The sequence below is a fragment of the Moschus berezovskii genome, chromosome 16, assembly GCF_049115385.1.
Source record: "Moschus berezovskii isolate FMDL1 chromosome 16, NW_MosBer_1.0, whole genome shotgun sequence".
In the NCBI taxonomy this organism is placed as follows: domain Eukaryota; kingdom Metazoa; phylum Chordata; class Mammalia; order Artiodactyla; family Moschidae; genus Moschus; species Moschus berezovskii.
In genome coordinates, this window is record NC_142475.1 from 17,584,285 (window position 1) to 17,607,962 (window position 23,678).

General features: G+C 43.1%; 1 protein-coding gene across 2 annotated transcripts in view; it reads left to right on the top strand.

The window, feature by feature from the left end:
- Positions 1–23,190, top strand: part of SPAG1 (sperm associated antigen 1) — a 90,815-nt gene extending 67,625 nt beyond the window's left edge. For both annotated transcript variants that reach the window (XM_055432038.2, XM_055432039.2), the window contains 7 exons: positions 3,699–3,851; positions 8,347–8,513; positions 11,917–12,049; positions 14,620–14,746; positions 20,389–20,553; positions 21,661–22,032; positions 22,137–23,190. In XM_055432038.2, coding sequence (XP_055288013.2) covers positions 3,699–3,851; positions 8,347–8,513; positions 11,917–12,049; positions 14,620–14,746; positions 20,389–20,553; positions 21,661–22,032; positions 22,137–22,268 — 1,249 coding nt within the window. In that variant the 3' untranslated portion in view covers positions 22,269–23,190. The remainder of the gene's footprint in view (positions 1–3,698; positions 3,852–8,346; positions 8,514–11,916; positions 12,050–14,619; positions 14,747–20,388; positions 20,554–21,660; positions 22,033–22,136) is intronic.
- The last annotated feature ends 488 nt before the right edge of the window (positions 23,191–23,678 follow it).

The following is a 23,678-nucleotide window of genomic DNA, read 5'->3' on the forward strand; positions in this document are numbered from 1 at the left end:
AAGACATTTTCTTGCTAAAATGTGTTTCAGTGGAGACCCAGGAGGAAGTCACAGAGGAGACTGTTGAGACTGGAGTGGAGTTTTGTCTTGAAGGAGAGCAGGATATTGCCTGCCGGGGAGGGAGGAGGCAGAGGAGAAATGGTTTAGGTGAGGGGTCCTCAGTGAAGGGCTGTGTTCTCGGCCAAGGAATCTGGCGCTTCTGGTCAGTACCGACCTTTCTAGAAACCGACCTACTTAGATGTTTTCTTTGATACCTGACATATGAGTCTCAGCATAAGGTGATTGGGTGATTGTTTTTTCACTCAAAAACAATGATTCTCAAACTCATTTTAATGCCAGGGAAACCATGATTTGCCTTGGGGGACATGTTGAGGTATGGCTGTATTGAAAACCAGTTGTTAGCAGGAATATGACTCTTTTCACCTCAAAAGGTTACATACCTTTTAAAGAAAGCCTGTATTTTAGTTTTTCAGTTAATTATCTTCGCTCTTTGGAGAGTTTTTTGCACAGACTTTTATTACAAGTGGTAGCAGGTTTCAAACAGTGAAAAAGAAAAATTCCCTGGGGGCAAAATTTAAAATAAGGGGGAAACCTATGAAATAACTTTCGTAGATTTACCTGTGAAATAACTTTTTATGCACTTTTTTGGGGAAAGTATTTGATTTTTCAGTGTCTATAATCCTGGGGCCTACTCTGAAGCACTTCCCTGAGCTCTTTCCCAGGGGCATATGAGAGTCAAGAGTTGCTATTGGGAGCATGACACTTGTTTGAGAAACTCAGGGGCTGTGGGCCCTGCCCTCTCCTCCTCTCAGCATCTCCAAGTTTCTAGGATAGGCTTCCAGGTGAAGCATGAAACAGGGCTATGACACCTAAGAAAAGTTTAAAACATTAGTGGTTTTAAACAATAAAATAATTTCTAGAAATTTCTAGAACAATTTCTAGAAATTACTTTTTATTCTCATAATTATTCTTGTTCAGTTGCTAAGTTGTGTCCATCCCTTTGTGACCCCATGGACTGCAGCATGCCAGACTCCTCTGTCCTCCACTGTCTGCTGGAGTCTGCTCAAATTCACATCCTCTGCTATCCCCTTCTCCTACCTTCAGTGTTCCCCAACATCAGGGTCTTTTCCAACTAGTCACCTCTTCGCATCTGGTAGCCAAAGTATTGCAGCTTCAGCATCAGTCCTTTCAGTGAATATTCAGGGTTGGTTTCCTTTAGGATTAACTGATTTGATCTCCTTGCCATCCAAAGGACTCTCAAGGGTCTTCTCCAGCACCACAATTGGAAAGCATCAATTCTTCAACACTCAGCCTTCTTTATGGTCCAACTTTCATGTCGGTACATGACTACTGGAAAGACCATAAAACAATTCTCGTAATTGTTTATCAGCTAAAAATCATCTTCACTGCTCCCAATCTGTCAGAGAACCTTTTTGAGTTATCTAAATACATCAAAACTCTTTTCTGGACTTTTCACTGAGAGTTATTTTGACAGACTCAAGACAAATGAATGTTGCTTAGTAATTCTGTTTCTGCTCATCTTTGCTTCTCTCTGATGGACTTGAAATTAGAAGGCTCTTTTAGATTCTTAACTGTGTTAACTTGAATAGTTAAGCTTTTGTAAACTCTGATTTAAGAGTTCTCTGTGTGTTTATGAATAGATGTACTTTTCTTTTTTTCCTTTAGGGGAATTCCCATTCATAAGCTCACATTCATTTTCAGGATTGTGGTTAAAAAGAAAAATTTGCATTTACTCAGCTGGGAAGTGCTATAAATTAAACGCATCATCTCATTCAGTTTTAGATTCCACACCTATCTCAGGTCCATCTTGTGGATAAATAGCTCCTTGAGCATTGGAAGTCTTTGGTAAAATGGGGGTAGTCTTGTGTCTGTGACCTATATTTATAATTAGTGTTCATGTAGTTAATATCTCCTAAACATTAAGGTAGATTTAAGACAGGGGTACCGGTGATAGCGCCTGATACCCAAAAACCTGTTTTCTAGTATTTGAGTGTTTTTAATAGACTTTTATTTTTAAAATAACTTTTACTGGTTACAAGAGTAACGCATTCCTCTTACAGAAAAAAAGAATTTTAAATCCAGTACAATGCAAAAGAGATCGTTAAAATCATCCCCAATCCTAGTACCTAGGCAGAGCAAAAATGATTCTTTTTCAAAGAAATGATGCTAATTAGGCTTGATGACATTTCTAGAACAGAGTGAGTGGTATGCAGCCCAGGAGCACAGCCACACGTGCAGTCGAGTATCCGTGCAGCGTGAAGAATGACTGCGGGCTCCGGGCGGCCGGTGGCTGTGGCTTTCTTAACCTGTGGCGCTTCCATCCATGCTTGTGGTGGCAAGAGTGTGGGTCCTGAAGGTTCACTCGGGAGGGCTCTACTGAGCGCTTCCAGTGGCTCTCTGTGATCCAGTGCTGGGATATAGTAAGGATCGAAACTAACAATGCCCTTGGTCTCCCGTGGCTTTAGTTCAGAAGATCAGGCATGTGGGCAGATTGCTCCCTCATCTGTGACCTGAACATATGAATATTTACCTTCCAGACCTGTTGTGACATTAGATGAGCACGTCTGCAGTGACTCACATCTGCAGGTGTTGTCAGGGCTTCCTCCTTCCAGATCACTACGGACAGGGATAGACAGATCTACTGGGGAAGAAGTCATGCTTTTCCTGAAGCAGGTCAAATGTCTGATATATGCAAACTGCTTGTGCAGAAGAATCACCAGCAAACCTTTATCCCCACTGTGGACAGTCTGGCGCAGATTCTTGTTAGCGGATCAGAGAGGAAGTAGGCTCTTCATGGGATCTCTGGGTGGAATATTAATAAATGTTGGTATTGACCCATAATACTCCTTTACAGTTTCAACTGATTTTGTTAAAACTAAGAGTACAATAGTTTTCACTCATAAATACCATCTTTTGATTGTATGCTTTATTTCAGAGTATCAGTTCAGTTCAGTCGCTCAGTCGAGTCCGACTCTTTGCGACCCCGTGAATCACAGCACGCCAGGCCTCCCTGTAAGTTAGTGACGTAGCCTTAAGCAGTTACTTCAAACCAAACCAAGGAACATAACCTTGAAATACATCTCTAGTGATACTGGAAGTACTTCACAGAATAGAAAGTACACTAGAAAATTCATGACTTACAGAAATCGTTGTATACTGACTTCCTCGATTTCCTCTGGTCTGTTTTTGACCGGCAGCAAGTAACTGTGTTAAGTTTTAGAGGGCTGATTTTCAAAAGGTATTGCAGGTTTTTGTGGTCCTGTGCTAAGTGCCTTAGTAAGTACATAGGTGCAAATAAAATTTTCCCTTGGATCTGTCAGTAACAAGAACCTGGTGAAAAGCCTACTCTGTGCCGGTGCCATGTGGGCTCTGTTAGTCCATGGGGGTGGGGGGGGCGACCCTGGGAGGGGGCTTGGAGGGGTAGGCAGTGCCTGCTGCCTGGGAGCTCAGCCTCACTGGGGGAAGAGCAAGTGCCAAAGGGGACTGGTTTAAAAGAAAGGAAGTAACCACGGATTGATTGCTCTGGGTTTGCCTTTCTGGTGTGTTGCCAGGTCCCCAAGGTGAAATATCAGACATGCATGTATGTGAGAGTTCAGTCCTAACAGATATGTCAGGTTAGTATAAGTTAGGGAGTGATCTTCATAACAAATGACATGTAATATTTCTGTCTCCTTTAGGGCCCTGGAACTTCATCCATTCTCCATCAAGCCTCTTCTTCGACGAGCAATGGCCTATGAAACTGTAGAGCAGTATCAGAAAGCTTACGTGGATTATAAAACAGTGTTGCAAATAGACTGTGGAATCCAGATAGCAAATGACAGTATTAACAGGTAACCTAATCAGAGGCTGCTGCCTGAGGGCGAGTTGTTTTCCAATGGAATGAGGTGTCATTTCTTCCCCTCCTTCCAGAATGAGGTCATGGTGTGGACGTGTTCTTCGTTATTGGCATTACATGGATGCGTGCCTTTTTTCACCCCTTCAAAACCAAGTGATTCTCACTCTCTAACTTTCTAACTATCCCGTGATATGTTTTGAGTTGTCCTCTGACACCTTTATATTTGTTTCCTGGTCCACTTATTACTGTTCAGTGAATATTATATATGATTTACACTTAATTTTAAAATCAGCACAGGGTATGGCTCTTCTGTGAAACTCAAGATGCACAGAATTTGATTTTAGTATTTGTTAATATCTGTGGGGTTAGAAAGGTGTTTTCAGTGATGTCATACGTCAGTGCTGATTACAGGACGAGATCCAAAAATGTAGCGAAGCCTGCCATGTTGAGTCTTCTTCTACAGGATCTGCAGGTGTTCATTGGCACCACATCTGTCAGTGGAAACATATTTTATTTTCTTCTCAGGAGAGTGGATGTTTCATGAACCTGCTAGATGTTTGTGTTATGTGCCCTTTAGATAGACACTTATCTAGGACGGTGATGGCTTCCCTTGTGGCTCAGTCAGTAAAGAACCCGCCTGCAAAGTGGGAAACCTGGGTTCACTCCCTGGGTGGGGAAGGTCCCCTGGAGGAGGGCATGGCCACCCACTCCAGTATTCTTGCCTGGAGAATCCCTATGGACAGAGGAGCCTGACCGGCTACAGTTCATGGGGTCACAAAGAGTCAGACATGACTGAGCGACTAAGCACAGCACAGGATGGTGAAATGGCACAGAATTTGGATCTAATTTATATTATGACCTGTTTACTCCCTAGGTGAGAACGGGAAAGTCAGAGCTTCCAGATTTCATAAGTTGCTTTCACGTGAACTTTGAAAAGTTACTACTTGGGTAACATTTCCAGTTATGTATGATATTTTCTAATTCCATTTGTCCAAAGTATAATTTCTTCCAAGGATTTTTGTGTGTCACACTGTGCCTTGTGTTGGTATAGTGTACAATGTCCCTCAGACCCCACAGAAAGAGAGGCAGGGGGAAAATGACATAGTCTCTGCCTTTAAGCAAAGTAGAGTGTAGGTGGGGGGAACAACCTAAGACACATTGTCCCCAAGCATGAACATTAGTTGATGAGGTGGGGGGATCACAGAGGGGTCAGGCTGCCTTGGTCTGTGGGCTGCAGCTGTCGGAGAACGAGCACTGGAGGTGATTGGTAAAGGGCATTGATTGACCACGAAGGGGACCTTGAATAAAGCTGAAGAAGATGAGAACTCGTGTTTTACAGTCCTGCCTTACCTCCCCACCTGGTCCCACTGCACTTTGTAGAAAACTGTTGGAAAGATCTGTGTGTTGAGTGGGCAGCTTTTCCCTGGTGCTTCTTCTCCGTGGTTGTTAGGGATCCGCCTGTTGGGAAGAAAAGAATAGATATTAGTAATTGGATCTAGAGTGGGACCCAATGGAACCGTGGGCATTCAGGGCATGGTCTCCATCCTGTAAAATCAGGGGTGTCCCTGGGAGCCCTCCAAACCTTTTCTCCTGCTGCACAGCCGCCTGGTTGCACATCACTTGCTGCCTCCACATGGACTCCTGAAGGCTCTTCTTCCCCGCTTTTGTCTGGCTAAGTCCCTTCTGCACTTTAGGAGAGGACGTCCCCTGATCCACCTATCTCCCCTGGCACACGTGCCCCTCAGGCTCCTCTCCCTCCAAGCTGTACCTTCTTTCCATATTGTCTCTTTTCATAAAGTTCCTTTAGATTCATTCCACTAAGAGTTCTGGGAAGTCAGGGTTGTGTTTTATCCAGCTGTGCTGTTGCAGTACCTTGTACAGTAGGCATCCTCAGTAAAACTGTGTGGAGTGAATGCATTCTCCAGCAGGCCCTGTGCTGTAGGTTTCTGCTATTAATTCACCTATCCTCTGACTGGGAGTCTCCAAGATGGTTGGGAAAGGAGGATCTTCTCCCAGGGTTAGTAGTTCTCATGAAGAAAAAGTGGGCAGACACCTGAAGTGTCTGCCAGAGACAAGGGGCCTGTGAAGAGGTGTTTTAGGAACTCTGGTTCATAGGGATAGACTGAATGGGTCTGAAGGGAGAAATTTATGTCTGAGAGACTGGGGTCATTCATATTTCTGAACCTTCTACATTTTTTATCACCTTAAAAAAAATTGAAGTAAAATTCACATAACAACTGAGTTTACTATTTTTTAGATGTACAATTTAATGGCCTTTAGTACCCTCACAGCATTGGACAGCCGCCACCTCTAATAGTTCCAAAATACTTCATCCCCCGCAAAGGGAAACCCCCGTTAAGCCACTGATTTTCTTTCTGTCTGTGTGGATTTACTTATTCTGGAGAGTTCATATAAATAGAAACATACAGTGTGTAGCTTTTGTGCCTGACTCACATAGCTTGTGTTTTCAAGGTTGGTCCATGGTGTGGCATGTGTGATGATGTTATTTCTTTTCATGACTGAGTAATATTCCACTGTAAGGGTGTGTTACATTGTGTTCCCCTGTTAATCTGTTGAAGGACATTTCAGCTGTTTCCACCATTGGGCTATTGTGCATAGTGCTGCTGTGAGCATCATGTGCAAGGTTTTGTTTGCATACCTGTTTTTAGTTCCTTTTGGTGTATTCCTCGCTGTGGAATTGCTGGATCATACAGTAATTCTGTTTATTTTTTTGAGAATTGTATTGTAATTTTTAGATGTACTCAACGAGGTGCTTTTACACAGATTGACTTTTAAGACGCATTCATTTTTTTTAATGGAATGGTTATTGCTTATGTATCATTTTATGAGAAAGTGAGGAGGCTTTGTCTGGTTTTGGCATATATATTTTCTGTAAAATATTCATTAAAAATTTTCACTATTCCTTTTCATGAACCCTATATTTATGCTTGCTTTTCCATCTAAGCAGCTTTTTTTTTGGAAAAAAAATTTTAAACATCTATGCTTATTTTGTTTCTTCCATTAACCATGTTCCTCTTTTCCTCTCCAGGAATCTCATATGTTACATTTCCCTGCATATACTTATTTACTCCCTGGCAACACATCATCTCTTTTAAGCTGCTTCTTCCTTCCTTTCTGCTGGTAATACAAGTATTGCTTGAAAATTCTTTTTTCTAAAGTGTCTTTTTCTTCTGCTCTGGTGGGTGGTTATACATTATTTTTCCAAAAAAAAAAAAAAGTTTTGCACTAAAATATGAGATGTGGCTATCATAACCAAAGATCACTGTTGAAATTTAAGTTTATGAAACTGTAGGGAAAATGTGTGGATTATATTTGGCTCTATATAAATATAATTTTTTCACATAGAAAGTACTACTGAGTTAACTAATTTGAATGCATTCTACTAATTACCAGTGACTTTCTTAGTCTTGGGGAGCACCTTTTTTAAAAACCAGATTTATCCCAGACATAATTTAGTTTTGTTTTAAAATCTAAGTATGATACTTTGTGTGTTTAAAATGATGGGAAAGTGATAATCAGGGTGGTAACCTGAATATTATTTATAGCCATTAGCAAATGTCATTAATACAAGAGTCCTTGTAGTAGACTCCATTATCAAATTCTTTCATCTTTATGCATATAAAAACACAATGAGTGGATCGTTTTAGAGATGAAAAAATGCAAGGTAAGAGTATCTTAACCATACGTTACTATTTCAAGAAGAAGCACTATTCCGTTTGACAGCCACTCCTCATCAGTTTTGGGCTTTCCAAGTGGCTGAGTGGTAAAGAATCCTGCCAGTGCAGGAGACACAGGTTTGATTCCTGGATTGGGAAGACCCCCTGGAGAAGGGAATGGCAACCCACTCTTGCCTGGGAAATCTCATTGACAGAGGAGCCTGGTGGGCTACAGTCCATGGGGTTGCAAAGAGTCAGACATGACTGAGCAGCTAAGCACACACATGTACACACCCTCATCAGTTTTAGCAGCCAGTCCTGTATACCTATTTTTAGTATACAGTTTGGGCATAGAAATTCTAAAGTGCTTCTGTTAAGTCTCAAGAGTAATAATCACCTTAGCAATTATATGAAATGCTATGTGGGGCACATTTCTTCTAGGCTTCCTAAATTTTAGTTTTATACTTTACTTTTTTAAAAAATTAAAATTTTATTGCACATTTAAAAATTTCTTAAACCAATTAGAAATGTTTTCATTTTTTCTTTGTATACAAAAAAGATCTAAAATTACATAGTTTGGAGCAACTTTTAAAAGTCCTTTCAAAGACAGTTTATGTGGACAGCATGTAGCTCGAGTTGGTGTGTTTTCTACAGGGAAATACACAAATGCATGTTGTTGTTCAGTCGCCAAGTCGTGTCCAGCTCTCTGTGATCCTGTGTGTGTAGCATTTGTAAGTTTTACCTTGATGTGACCTTCAATAATATAAAAAAGCAAACTGCATGATCAACAGAGAAAACTGATTTTCTTTTTAGGATAACAAAGATTTTGATCGCTTTGGATGGCCCAAACTGGCGGGAGAAGCTGCCACCCATTCCTGCTGTGCCTACCTCCGCACAAGTACGGGCTTGGCGGCCTGCAACAGAGACGCCCCCAGACCAAGTGGGAGATTCCTGTCGCCATCCCCAGCCGGGCGTGCCAGGTAGAGGAAGCCTGCACTCGTTTCTTCTGAGGGTTATTGTGAGCTGTGTGTGTTATTTTCACAGTAGAGTGGGAGGATAAGTGCGTGATATCAGGTGTCAGACCTGGGTTTAAGTTCAAGACCCCGCTCTCCCTCTGTCTAACTGCAGAGTCTTAAGGAGTTGCTGCCCACCTCCAGTGTCTTCATGTATACGAAAGGGGGAGATGTGAGTAACTGTCTCACGGAGTTATGTTCAGGGGTAAATGGAGATATGCATGCAGCATACTCAGCACAACGTGCTGCCTGTGTAAGTGTACAGTATCCTCTTCAAAGAGTTGGACTATAAAGAAAGCTGAGCACCGAAGAATTGATGCTTTTGAACTGTGGTGTTGGAGAAGACTTGAGAGTCCCTTGGACTGCAAGGAGATCCAACCAGTCCATCCTAAAGGAAATCAGTCCTGAATGTTCATTGGAAGGACTGATGTTGAAGCTGAAACTCCAATACTTTGGCCACCTCATGCGAAGAAGTGACTCATTTGAAAAGACCCTGATGCTGGGAAAGACTGAAGGTGGGAGGAGAAGGGGACAACAGAGGATGAGATGGTTGGATGGTATCACCAACTCAGTGGACATGAGTTTGAGTCAGCTCTGGAAGTTGGTAATGGACAGGGAGGCCTGGCGTGCTGCAGTCCATGGGGTTACAAAGAGTTGGACATGACTGAGTGAACTGAACTGAACTGACTGAACCTCTTCATAAAGGTTGTTATTGTTTAATTGCTCAGTTGTGTCCGACTCTTTGCAACCCCATGGACTATAGCTCAGGCTCCTCTGTCCATGGGATTTCCCAGGTAAGAATACTGGAGTAGGTTGCCACTTCTTCCTCCAGGAGATCTTCCCGATCTGAGCATTGAACCTGCATCTCCTGCATTGCAGGCAAATTCTTTACCACTGAGCCACCAGGGAAGCGCCTAGTAAAGGTTGAGTCAGCATTATTATTAATAATAAGAAAAAGAATTAAGTAGCCATGTAGTTCTCGTCATACTGTGAATGTGGTGGCAAGGCCAGTGTGATGAAATTGATGCTTTTGAAAGAATAAAGCCTTATAACCTGTGTGTTAGCAGTACCCCCTTCTCCCTTACGTTGTAGTTGTTCAGGTCCACAGCTGCATCCCCACAGTGCCTGCCTCGGCACTTTGTGTAGTGTGTAGTCAGTGTGACTTCACGCTTGCCTTCTGCCTGAAAGCCAGCTGAAGCTCCGTTTCTACTGCCTGCTTAGGGACCCATGTTTGTCTTTGTTGGGCTTCATCTTGCAAAGCCCCTGAGGTTCCTGAACCGGCATGTCCCAAAGGCTGGTGTTAGACCCTCACCCTTTTCCTTGCCTAGAAAGAAGAGGCAGGGAACTTCTGCCAAGGCTTTTCAATGGGCAGCAGTCCTGAGGAAAGCGTGGAGATCTGTAGTTTCTAGAGCCTGTAATCAGTGGGGACTGGCACAAAGTATTTGGTCAATAAAGGGTAGCTCTTCATTACTAATAACATGCAAAAACTAACCATGCTGTAGATATGTGCTAGCAAGTCATGAACACAAGAATAATCAGTTCTTTCTGTTCATATTTATTAGTGAGACAGGATTCCACATTCCTAAAAACTGTGGGAAGAAAAGCTTAAGGAAAAATTTTCAGCAAATTAGAGGGAAAAAATCCTCTGTAATAATCTGTTTTAGAGTTTATATAGACTCCAAGATTTATGGTGAGATCTTTATTAAGATCTTTTGAAACATGAAACATTAGGTAGAAATATTCTGTGATTTGAAATAAGGGATGAAAAGTTAATATTCCTGCCATTTGTGCAGAGGGACAAATAAGGTTATCATTTATATTCCGAGTTTATACTATAAATTCAGTGCATCTATCAGGATCTTTAGATCACAGAATTTAAAGATATATTTTAAAATTTAAGTTATGGATTTTCATTTTATATCTAGATACTCTATAAAATTAATACATAGATTTAAAACTTTAAATTTTAATATTTTATGTATGGTAATTTATATTTAAGTTTTAATATTTTATTTCTGTGACTTGGTTGCAAGTCACAGAAAATCTGTTGACTTATAACTGTAAGGAGATAGTTTTGGCTCAAAGTAACTGAAAGGGCCCAGGCAGGCTCCAAAATCAGGCATGATTTGTTAGGGCTCAGGGTATGGCCAGAAATACAGAACTGTAGCAGTTTTAGACTTAATGACTGCACAGATCAGTGTCCAAAGAGAGAGAAAGACACCACTGCTTTTGCTGGTATTAATTTAAGAATGAGGAAATACAGTGCCCTAAAGACCTAGCTTTTTTTTGCCTGTTGTTCTGTAGGCTAAACTGTCTTGATATTTATTCTACTGAGTCATGTGCTCATTCCTGAGCCACACCCTGTGGTGAAGAAATGCCCTGATTGGCTTATACCCAAGTTCTGATTGGTGGGGTCAGCTTCTCCCAGACACGTGGGTTGAGTAGGAGCGGAGTGAGAGCTGCATGAATATCGAGGTACCCTTAGGAAGAAGGGACTGGATCCTGAGTGGAGGGTCAGCCATGCTCACGGCAAGATAATAGGCAACAGTAATAGTTGGGACTCTCTGATTGCAGGTAACAGAAAACCCAACCATGAATGTCTTAAGCAGAAAAGGTTGTTTATGGCTTCCCCCTTGTGGAAAAGTCCACAGGTAGGATAGCTGCCCAGGCGGCTGGATCCAGGGCTCAGAGGTCATTCTTGAGCTGTCTTGGCATCTCTCTTGCTCTGTTGACCCCATTCTCAGACAGATTCTCCCCTTGTATTGCACGATGACAAAATAGCCCCTCCTTTCATCCTCATGTTCCACAGGGAAAAGCAAGAATTACCTGAGCAGAAGCTGCCACAAAAATCTTATTGTCGCTCATTGGCTCTCATAGGTCCTTCCCTGACTAATTAGCTGACTGTGGCCAAGAGAGTATAATGTGCTGGTTAGTAAAGCACAGATTACCCCAAAAGGTAGGGCTGGGGTGGGGTTTGCTTTACTGAAACTGCAGGAGCAGAGAGGGTAGGAGGTGTGGTTTTCCAAGGAAACTTGGACTGTTGGAAGAGGTCTATCTAATTCAGGCTTTAATGGGTTTGTTTCTTCATTTTTCATGAGGTAGTTACTATCTCCAGCAGAGAGAAGGCATACCAATATGGATAAAATGATATAATTGCTTGTATTTTATTTTCTAACTTGAAAAAAACTGTGCTGTCATTGTGTAATCAAATTTTTACTTATAGCCAATTTATCTTTTTAATTCATATACAAAATTTTGTTCCATTTAGACTTTAGGTCTGTATGGTTTGTGGTCACTTAGTTTACAGTATACTTAAAGTTTTGTAGAGGTGCTTGTATGAATAATTCCACTTTTTTTGTGTGTCCCATAGATGAAAAAGTATTTAAAACCCTTAAAGAAGAAGGAAATCAATGTGTAAAAGACAAAAACTATAAAGATGCCCTTAGTAAATACAGTGAATGTTTGAAGATTAACAACAAGGAATGTGCCATTTATACAAACAGGCAAGTTCTCTGTCACTTTCTCTATTTCTTATGTTGATATTTTTGATGAAAAAATTATTGACTGATTAATTGCCAGAGTTTTTCCCCATGACTGAGAATTTGGTATATACAGTAAATTGTTTTAAGTGAATGTTTTTTTTTTTTAAAGAAGTGAGGCCATAGGAGAGATTGAAAGCCTGAGGTGTATTGGTGTCTTGTTGCTGGGAGGGCTGACACAGGCTGTGTTAGGGTTCCTGCTTAGCCATTCCTGGCTTGGCTGGTACTGCCCTGACCCTCCCTGGTGTGAGGCCTCCCTGCCCCCCCACCCTGGTGTGAGGCCTCCCTGTCCCCGCCTCCCTGGTGTGATGCCTCCCTGTCCCCCCCTCCCTGGTGTGATGCCTCCCTGTCCCCCCCTCCCTGGTATGAGGCCTCCCAGCCCCTCCCTGGTATGAGGCCCCCCTGTACCCCCCTCCCTGGTGTGATGTCTCCCTGACCCTCCCTCCTTGGTGTGAGGCCTCCCTGCCCCCTGCTCTGGTGTGAGGCCTCCCTGCCCCTCCCTCCCTGCTGTGAGGCCTCCCTGACCCTCCTTCCCTGGTATGAGGCCTCCCTGCTCCTCCACGTGTGAGGCGGCTGGTGTGAGGCCTCAACCTCGACCTCCAGAGTGGGACCAGGAATCAGCTGTGTTTCATGCCAGTGTCTCCAGTGCCCCTTTCCTCTTGAAGTACTGAGGTCAGGGTCCGCGTCTTCTGGAGTGCAGTCGGGATGAGCCGACTGTTCCAGAACGCTGCTCACGTTATGGTGAAAAAGGTAGTTGCCTGGAATACGGTGATTGGGGATTTTTTAAGGAGTAGAGAGTCTTCAGTGACAAGGACGATTAAGATATGGTTCCTAAAGAATAGTGACTCGACATGGGTTTTTGTAGCTATTTCAGAAAATATTTTAAACTTCAGTTCTCACTCTTTTGTTTTGGTACATATTTTCCTGTTTTCGGCGACCTTCTTTTGTGAAAAGTTCTCTTACTAAACCAGCAGGTATTTTCCTGGCCCTTCTCCTGTTCGGCCTCTGTGGTCTTAGGCATCAGTGGCCTCTTAATTTTCCCCAGAGACTGCCTCCTCTCTCGTTTGGACTGCTCACGTGCCTGGCACTCCCCTGCTCCTTCTCGAAGGCTTTTCTTTTCTTTTCTTTTAGGCTTTTCTTTCCCTGCTGTTCTTGGGCTTCTAAAGGTGTAGATCCATTTTTCGCTCTAATATCCTCTGGCGCATTTCATCATCTCCCCAGCTCCATTTACCACCTTCCAGTTCTGAGCCCCACATCTCTGTGGACATGAGTTTGAGCACGCTCTGGGAGTTGCTGATGGACAGGCAAGCCTGGCGTGCTGCAGTCCATGGGGTCACAAAGAGTCGGACACGACTGAGCAACTGAACTGAACTGATCTCTGTCTCTGAGCTCTGGACCTGAGCGCCGCCGCCCGGCCTTCTGTGTTCATGATGGGTTCTCACCCCTGACCCACATCTCCCTCGTTAGTCCATGCAGCGCAGGTGTCCTGACTTCTAAACTCTTCTAAGACTTCTAAATGCCTTTCCGTCCCCACTCCCTATCAGTCCCGCTCTGGCTGTCACCAGCTCCCCCTCACCGTCTGCCGCACCCTCCCAGGTGTCCCCTGTATGTCCTCGTCCCCTCCGATTCTCCACTTGGCAGCTAGAGTGACCTTCCCCAAACACAGTGAATGGGTCCACCTCTCTTTAAAACCCATCGTGCGTACTAAGTCGCTTCATTCATGTCCGACTCTTTGCAACCACATGGACTGTAGCCCGCCAGGCTCCTCTGTCCATGGGATTCTCCAGGCAAGAATGCTGGAGTGGGTTGCCACGCCCTCCTCCAGGGGATCTTCCAAACCCAGGGATCGAACCTGTGTCTCTCACGGCTCCTGCATTGGCAGGTGGGTTCTTTACCACTAGCCCCACCTGGGAAAACCTTAAAAACCCATCACCAGACTCCATTAAGTGCTGGATAAAGCTCAGCCTCCTGCCAGGCCCTACCTGTCTGGCCTCCCCCTCCTCCAACCTCCCCCCACGCTCCTGCCGTAGCGTCAAGAGCACCACGTTCTCTGTTGCTGTAGAAATCTACACGTGCTGTGTGCCCTCTCTCCACCTTAAGTCTCAGCCCAGCACCTTCGCATTGGATAATACTTGCTTCCTACATACTCTGGGCTTCAACTTAAATGTCCCTTCTTCTGGGAAGTCTTCCCTGACTACTCTTCCCCTCACTTCAGCTTCACCATGTCTGAAGAGACTCTCAACTCTGTGCTCCCAGAGCATCCTTTACACATTTCATTACATTTGCTTCTTTTTATAGACTATCTTTTCCCCTAGACTGCAGCCTCCTTGAGGGCCTGGACTGTTTTGATTGCAGTGTTATCTCCAGGATCCCTAATTGCAAGTATTGCCAGAAAATGCCATCACTGGGGGAAAAAAAAGTTAGGTTTCAACTGTAGCAGCTGTGGTATAGAAACAGACTTCTTTAGTTATTTTCTGATTTCTATTAGCTGCCCAAATTTATGGATATGTTGTTTTTACCTTTCATTACACCAGAGCCCTCTGTTACTTGAAGCTGGGCCAGTTTGAAGAGGCAAAGCAGGACTGTGATCAGGCCCTTCAGATGGATCACGGGAATGTGAAAGCTTGCTATAGACGAGCCCTTGCTCACAAAGGGCTCACGGTAAGGAAATCTTCGTTTTCGTATGTCAGGGTCATCTCTGAACAAATCACAAGCTTTTGATGAACATAAATTGTGGGCTTGAGGAATGGGCGTGGCAGTATCCTGGGGTTTAAGCCTGGTTCCGTACTCACCAATCCTGAAATCTAGGAAGATGCTGCAGATTTCTAAGATTCCTTCCAGCTCAAGAATGATGATTGATTTCCTGATTTTCTAAGGAGTGTCGTTAGTTAGAATAGGTCCACTTTAAGGGACAGGAAGGTTTGCTGAGTTACTGAAGGCCACCGGCAATGCCGCTAGATTCCTCGGGCAGAGGGTTGGGGTTGTCTGTGGCGGGGCGGGGAGGAAGGAACAGAACAGAAGAGATTCACCCACAGACACTGGTAGAGACATCGCAGAGGCTGGGAAGTTCATGGTGGTTTGAGCCTTAAACTGGCAAGTGGTCCCTATGAGGCCATAGGACAGCATTCTTCTCTAAGGAAAACACGCCATTATTTTCAAAGAAAGTTTATATAGCTACACTTTTCTTGATGCTGCTTCTTCTGTTTGGAAAGCTCAAGTGAACATTCTCATTTGTAGATAATAACAACACAAGGAAAACTCAGAACATTCTGGGAAATGGCATTTCCTGCAATGGTACTTTTAAAGGATCTGATGAAAGTTTAATACAATGAAGTTCACACATTGTAAGTGTACAGGTCATTGACTTTTTTTTCTTCTTTAAAGGTTTTTTTAGTTGAGATATAATTGACATTTTATATTAGTATCAGGTGTTCAGCATAGTGATTTGATATTTGTACGTATTGTGAGATGATCAGATGATCACAGTATGTTTAGTTCACCATACTGCTGCTGCTGCTGCTAAGTCACTCTGATCGTGTCCGACTCTGTGTGACCCCATAGACGGCAGCCCACCAGGCTTCCCCGTCCCTGGGATTCTCCAGGCAAGAACACTGGCGTGGGTTGCCATTTCCTTCTCCGAGTTCACCATACAGTTAACACATTTTTTTCTTGTGATGAGAACTTTCAAGATTTATTCTCTTGGAGACTCTCAAATATACAGTATGCCTTTATTACCTCTTGTCATCATGCTCTATATTACATCTCCATGGCTTATTTCGTAACTGAAATTTCGTACCTTCTGAGCGTCTTCGACCATTCTGCCCATCCTCTACTCCCCAACCCCCACCGTTCCTCTGGCAACCACTAGTTTTGTTCTGTTTCTGTGAGTTCAGGTTGTTTTTCATTGTTGGATTTTCGTTTCTTTTTTTTTGGATTCCACATATAAGAGATCATATTGTAATTTTCTTTCTCTGTATGACCAATTTTACCTAGCATGATGCCTTCAAAGTCCATCTTGTTGTCACAAATGGCAAAACTTCCCTTTTTAATGGCCGAATGATATCCCATTGTGTAGATACACCACATTTTCTTTACCCATTCATTCATCAGTGGGCACTTAGGCTGCTGTTGTGAATAATGCTGCAGTGAGCATGGGAGTGTCTTTTCAAGTTAGAGTTTCCGCTTCCTTTGGATAAATACTGGGGCCGCGTCCCATGTTCTGTCTCAGGTGGCTGTGATGCGTGCGGTGCAGTGTGATGAGGGAGGGTGTACGGCTGGAGGGAGAGGTTTGAGGGCAGAGTGTTGACCTTACTGAGTTTGAGAGAGTTCTTAAAAAAAAAAAAAGTAAAAGTGAAGTAGCTCAGTCGTGTCCGACTCTTAGCGACCCCATGGACTGCAGCCTACCTGGCTTCTCCGTCCGTGGGATTTTCCAGGCAAGAGTACTGGAGCGGGGTGCCATCGCCTTCTCCTAGGCTTTGTTGAGAGAGGGTGGTCATGTTTTTGTGTCCTGTATCAGATGAGGATGTGTGCTCGTGTGCTCTGAGTGTCAGGCTTTTCTGAGCCTGGATCCCCTCGGGTTGCAGTGGAGTGACACCCGTACTGAGGCACGATGACCTGTCATGACCCCTTAGCCGGGCTGCTGCCCTCTCTCCCCTCCCCGGCCCTTCCTTTTGTTATGAAGGATACAGACAAACAGCCAAGTGAAGAGGTGCAGAGGGCACGGTCCGGCAGTGTCCCAAGTGTAGGAGCTTCCGTCCTGATGAAAGTGGGCCGTGTCACCCTCCAGCATGTGGCTGCCCCATTTGCCGGCCCAGCAGCTCCACAGTGGCCCAGTATTCCCAGTGTGTTCGCTCTATTCCCAGCGCCCAGGCCACCTGACCACACCCCCCACCTTGTCCCCACTCCTCTTTTTTTGTTAACAACACACTCATTTGTAAAGCTCACATAAAGATTTCATGGGGGGGTGTGGCACCATGAATTAAAAGAGGCTTCTTGAAAGTTTACTCAACTGTTTTTGAACTTAATGGATTGGGTCCATGAGGCAGTCATGATCTTTGTGACTCATGAGTTTCTATATCAGTATGTCCAATATTGATATCCCATATCCCATACTGGCTGCCTCACTCTTTGAAAGACCAGAATTTTATACTTCCTTGGAATGAATTCTGGAAATTGCATTATGATGCAGAAAGAGAATCCCAACTTTTAGTAATCCTACCCTGGTAGAGTATGAGGCTGGCAGCTTGTTTTTCTGGTTTGATCTCTCATAGCTTTATCTATATCCCCTGTGGTTTGAGTTATGTGCCAAGTGAATTTAATTTGAGGATCTTCAAAGGCTGCTTATAAAATCAGAACTCATACCTGGACTGGCTTCCTCTATATGACTGCTAAGGAGGTGGCCCACGGGCCCACAGGGAGCAGGGCCCTGCCTATGTTTCTCAGCTAAACTCTGCTTTCTCAGATATTTTATTTGTTTTCTAGCTGGCTTGAATTTCTTTTTTTTTTTTTCTTGTGTGCTAGGTTTGAAAAATGCAGACCTTTCCTTTTTTTTTTCCCTATGTAGTTTATTTTTGGCTGCACTGCATCTTCATTGCTGTATGCTGGCTTTCTGTAGTTGCGGAAAGCAGGGGCTCCTCTCTAGTTGTGGTGCGTTGGCTTCTCACTCCTGTGGCTTCTTTTGTTGCAGAGCACAGGCTCTAGGGCACGCAGGCTTGGTGATTGGCACACGGGCTCAGTTGCCTCATGGCATGTGGGATCTTCCCGGACCAGGGATCAAACCCATGTCCCTTGCGTTGGCAGATGGATTCTTAACCACTGGGCCACCAGGGAAGTCCAGGGCTTTTCTTACTGTTCAGCTGTTCTTCATAGGAAAAGATAACTGAACATCGTGATTTCAGTTACAATTTGTGTACTCTCTTGAGTGCCATGCGTGTGCTGGGCTGTGGGAGCATAGAGGTGGTGAGACATGTAGCCTGCCCTTGGGAATTGACAGCCAACCCCTGTGGGGACGCCAGCAGGCCCAAAGTATCGAAAACAGTAACATCATCTAAAGTAATTGCTGTTATTGTAGTTTAAGCACATTTATTAATAGTAAATATTGTCACAAACATATGTGATTTATCTTTTTTTTTAAGGCCTAATAAGGTCATTAGCATCTCTTCCTGTCCTCCTTTTTTGCTGGAGCCACTTTCCTCTGTGTGTGAGCTCTGCCCTCCACTCCAAGGGCTGGCTTCCCTTCCAGTCTTCTCTGCTCTGACAAGCAGTATCAAAGGAGACGCCTGCCCCTTGTTAGCGTCCATCTCAACCCTTGCTTTTCTTGCTTGCATGGATGGCAGTGCACACACGCTGACTGTATTTTTTCATCTATTCACTCGTCTTGTCATAAGACATGAGCTTCCAGGGCCCTCTGTCCTTTCCCTGTGGTGTCCCAGCCCGCAGCACACAGAGCACCGGTGACCCGTCTGGTCTGACGCTGTGTTGACCTGGCAGCCTCCTCTGCACCCCCTATCCAGTGGCCATCCGGCCCTTCCTGCTCTCGGGCCCTCTCTTCACATTGCCTGCCTCGTTTATCATTTATCAAAGTGTATTTCTTGCTTTCTTAGGTTTTCTTCTAACCAAACAGATTGGTTCTTTAGGCACGAACTTTCCTTGAACAGATGGAAAAAGAGTCACGTCCACGGTTCGGTGGTGACGCTCCATTTCCAAGGCTCCATTTTCAGGCCTCCCCCTTGAGCTCCACAAGCGTCCTCACACCTGCCTTCTGCTCATTGCTGCCTTGATCATCTCAAAGATCATCTTTCTGTGCCTCGGTTTCCTCATCTTTAAATGGGGACAGTAAAAGCATTTATAGGGTGGTTGTGGGAATAAAATGTGGAGAAGGAAGACTCAGCTATTGGTCCTCCCTCCGCTTGCCCCACCGCCCCACCGCGTGCCTTTCCGCACGGGTCCCTCCCTGCCTGAACACCCGGGATGGAGACACGGTGTCACTTGTTTTCTTGAAGTAGGTTCTGACTGCTCTGGTGACACATTGCTATGTGCAGATTGGTTGTCAATAGTACTGATGTACTATATAGTTCGTAAGTAATTCACCTTTTTTTAAACAATAAGTTAGAGCAGGTTTAAGGCTATCCTTTTAAGCACATCACTCTTGCTCTGGTATATTGCTGGGTGGAGTGGAAGGGCTGTGTCCTTACAGCTAGTCCCCCAGGAATGTCACATAACCACTAACTCATTTTACCTGTGCTTCGTGTCCTGTCCATGCTATTATTATATGTCATGAATACTTGAGAGGTTACTCATCATTGGAATTCTTCGCCTCCTCACAGAATTAATTTTGGCTTAATCAGAACATGAGTCTGGCCTATAGTTCTAGAATATGGCCTCTCACCAGCGGGCTGATTTTGTGGTGTCCTTCTCTGCCACCAGATTCTGCGCAGTGTTTGGTTAAACACAACACTTTTCATTTCCTTCCACCTCTCCAAGGTATTGCCTGACTCTTTATGGAAGAATAAATGTTGACTCTAGCCTGTCTGGAAAGTTTACAACTCCAAGGGTGTTATGGAATAGGATATTATGGTAACAACTAAGATTTGTCCAGCTCTTTGTAGGTGTAAGCCACTCACGTTTTATTAATTCATTTATTACTTGGCACAACTCTGTGAAAACTAGAATGAAAAATCTTTTGTTATTCCTATTTTAAAGATGAGAAAACTGAAGCTCAGAAAGGTGATGTGGGATCTAGCTCAAGTTTCTGCTGCTAGTAGGTGCTGATGTGAGGCTGTTGCTTCTTTCATTTATTCATTTAGCAGACAACGCCTGTGTGTCAGGGACAGTGAAAGCTGTGGTAATACGGAGTTTAACTTCCGACTCCAGATTCTGTGCTCACTCTTCTGTGTTACGCGTGTGTGCACGCTCAGTTGCTCAGTTGTGTCCGACTCTTTGCGACCCTGTGGACTGTAGCCCACTAGGCTCCTCTGTCCATGGGATTCTCCAGGCAAGAAGACTGGAGTGGGTTGCCATGCCCTCCTCCAGGGAATCTTGCCGACCCAGGGATCAAACTCGAGTCTCCTGAATTGGCAGGTGAATTCTTTATCACTGAGCCACCTGGGAAGCCCCTTTTGTGTTATGGATTATAGTGTCTTAGCCCACGACTTAGCTCATAGGCCTGACTTTATTACTGCGGTACTCATGGGAACCTACTGCACACGCTCTGTGTATTATCTCCCCAGTCTCCCATTCAGGCTCATCTGTGCCCCTTCTCCTTTTATTTACGAGAATTATTTTCTCTGCCCTCCTGCTTTCAGAATTATCAGAAAAGTTTAAACGATCTCAATAAAGTTCTCCTACTAGACCCAAGTATTGTTGAGGCAAAGATGGAACTGGAAGAGGTAACCAGAATCCTTAATATTAAGGATAATACAGCATCATTCAACAAAGAAAAGGAGAGAAGGAAAATTGAGATTCAAGAGGTACGTGTATTTGATTATCTCTGAAAGTACTCTTTTGGAGATCCTATACTCATATGGGATTCTGAGGTCATATTCCTATGAATTTTTTAAAATTATGTGTTTTTATCCTGGTAATCAATGAAGATATTTAAAAAGATTATAATGACAAAATTTTTCTTTTGTTGTGATAATTGGCCATTGCATTTCCCACCTGGATCCAAGACCCTGTTGGGTGTCTGCAGTCTTTCTTTCTGTGCTCCCCTCCCTCCGCGCCACCTGGCCTGTGGTTTTATTGCTTCCATTCCTGGTTGCCCTGTGAGCCTGTGACCTCTGAGCTTTGCTTCCTGGTTGACCTGAAGAACCCTGGAGGACTGGTTCGGTTTCAGCATCCTGCACACCACACCCAGAGAGGTTCCTGATCAGTTCCAACCTTTCTTAGTATTTGTAAACAAGACCAGCCTCATCAGGGGTCCTGGACCACCCTAGAACCAAACCTGCCTTTGTGATTTCAGATAACCCAGTGCCTTGTGTTGTAGCCTTTAGTGAAGAATGTCAGCTCGTGGATCCCTATGGATTCATGAATGCTCATATCAACCTATCTATCATCTTACATTTCCACTAAGAGTAGGAGGCTAATATGTGAAAGAAGCAAGGGAGTTTTTTCCCCACTAAGGAGGGAAGAAATAAACTGTTCTTAAGAGAACTGAAAAATGTAAGTTCACGTCCCTATCAAATATAAGGAAATAAGTAAATATAAAATCTGTCATGAAGAAGAGATATAAAATTGTTATAGGTCTTCTTTTACACAGCAGCTTTTACTCGTAGAAAATTATAAAAATTTCATGGTCATATTCTCAATGTCAAAAAAAATTTTAAACCTTAAAAAAAAGAATACTTTTCTGAACGGATGCTTAGACTTTAAAACTTCTCTTCCTAAAAAATAAGTAGATTTTATGATTTATTGCAAGTTATATATTTTTCACTTAGAACTTGACTAAAATACAGTCTATGGTGTTTTTCAGTTCCTTTATGTTTTTTTTTTTTTCCTTTCTGCTTTAATGAAAGTAACTTCTGGGTGTGTGCAGGGGCTGCTGTTTGGGTCACAGTGCAATTTTTCTCCTCCTTTAGGTGAGTGAAGGCAATCAGCAAGAGCCTGAGAGGACCTCGAAGGAGGTCCCCATGGGCGGCCTTACTTCTGAGAAGGGGGACACCAGCAATGGGCCACAAGAGCTCTATGAGAAACTGCTGATCTCCAAGCCTAACAATGCCTACGAATTTGGTCAGGTTATAAATGCCATCAGTACGAGGAAAGATCAAGGAGCCTGTGCACACCTGCTAGCCATCACTGAACCAAAAGATCTGCCAGTGTTGTTGAGTAACAAACTTGAAGGGGACACATTCCTCCTCCTCCTCCAGTCTCTGAAAAGTCATCTTATTGATAAAGATCCCTCCTTGGTGTATCAGCATCTTTTATATCTGAGCAAAGCAGAAAGGTTTAAGGTGAGTGGCAAAAATATCTCATTCATGGAGATAGATTATTTTAGGGTTTTTATAACTTTAAAATGTTCATTTATAAGCTGATATAATTTTTTCCCTTATTGCAGATGATGTTGACACTAATTAGCAAAGGCCAAAAGGAGCAGATTAAGCAGCTCTTTGATGACCTCTCAGATGTACCAAACAAACATTTTACTTTAGAAGATGTACAGGCCCTCAAAAGGCACTATGATCTTTAAATCAAGATAATGGTTAGATTTCTTCCATGTATGTATGTGTTCCGGTAATGCCAGTGAGATGGTATTGTAATAGAGTTGCATGGATAAAACCTGGCTTAGAAAAGATCCCTTGGTCTGGACTATAAAGTATTTTACTTATTTTTATACACAGAACACATATATTCTACAATCTGCTTTTTATTAGTTGTAAATATTTTCTTATGTATCAGAGCTAACATCTTTATATTTAATAATAAGTATATTTGGAACTTGTTAAGATGCATTTTAATTTATATTATACATTTTTCTCTTAATGACTTGTTAAAATTTTGAGTTAAATTCTACTTCTTTGGGCTATGAAGCAGTCCTCTTAAGTTTGATAGAAATGTCATTTCTTTATAGTTCATTTTTAAAGGTGAAAATCATTAACAGTGATTATTACATCACCTTTATTTCCTGCTAAGATATATATAAATCCCATTTTATATTACTTGTGGATGACAGGCCTCTAAGATGAAACACAACATTTAAGTCTATAATATGAAATGATTATTAAATAAACTGTGGTTATTTAGAGCTCTAAGAGGAACCTATTTTTTTTCTAATATGGAAGTATTGCCTACTAATTAAGAACAGAAATTGCCAAAAATTCTATTACTAGATTTTTAAAGGCTGGTTTCCCTTATGTGTTGTTTATATAAGCAATAACAGAACAACCACTGTATAAAAGCAACCAAACCTGCATTTCTATTTGAATTGTCACTTGCACATTTCCCCCAAACATTTTAAATAACTTCTCCCTCTTTTATTCCCTCCTCCTTTAAGCATGATCATATTTATTCCCTTAGTGCAAAAGGGAAAATGAAGAACTCTTTATATTGAGAGCTCGCCTGTTACTTGGGTCACAGTAAAGGTATTTCTTACAATAAAACATTCAGGTCTCTATCAGAGTGCTGTCATTTATTCCCGTAGTCTTTAGTCAGTTCTCTTTTTTCTGGAGCATTTTCTTGTTCTTCAGAAGAGCAGATGAAAGAAGACTATTACATTCATTATTACCATACCCATTATTTATCTAATATTTAATAATGAAAGAATATTTAAAGTGTTGTGGGGAAATGGTTTCAAACTGTGCCACTTTTCCTTAAAATATTCAAATTTGTTTATTTATGGCTGTGCTGGACCTTCACTGCTGTGCGGGCTTTTCTCTAGCTGCGGTGCACAGGCTTCACCTTGCGGTGGCGTCTCTTGTTGTGGAGCAGGGGCTTTAGGGCATGTGGGCTTCCGTAGTTGTGGCTCTCAGGCTCTAGAACACTGGTTCAGTACTTGTGGCACACGGGCTTGGTTGCTCCTTGGCACGTGGGATCTTCCCAGACCAGGGATCCAATCCATGTCTCATTCATTGGGCGGGCAAATTCTTTACCACTGAGCCAC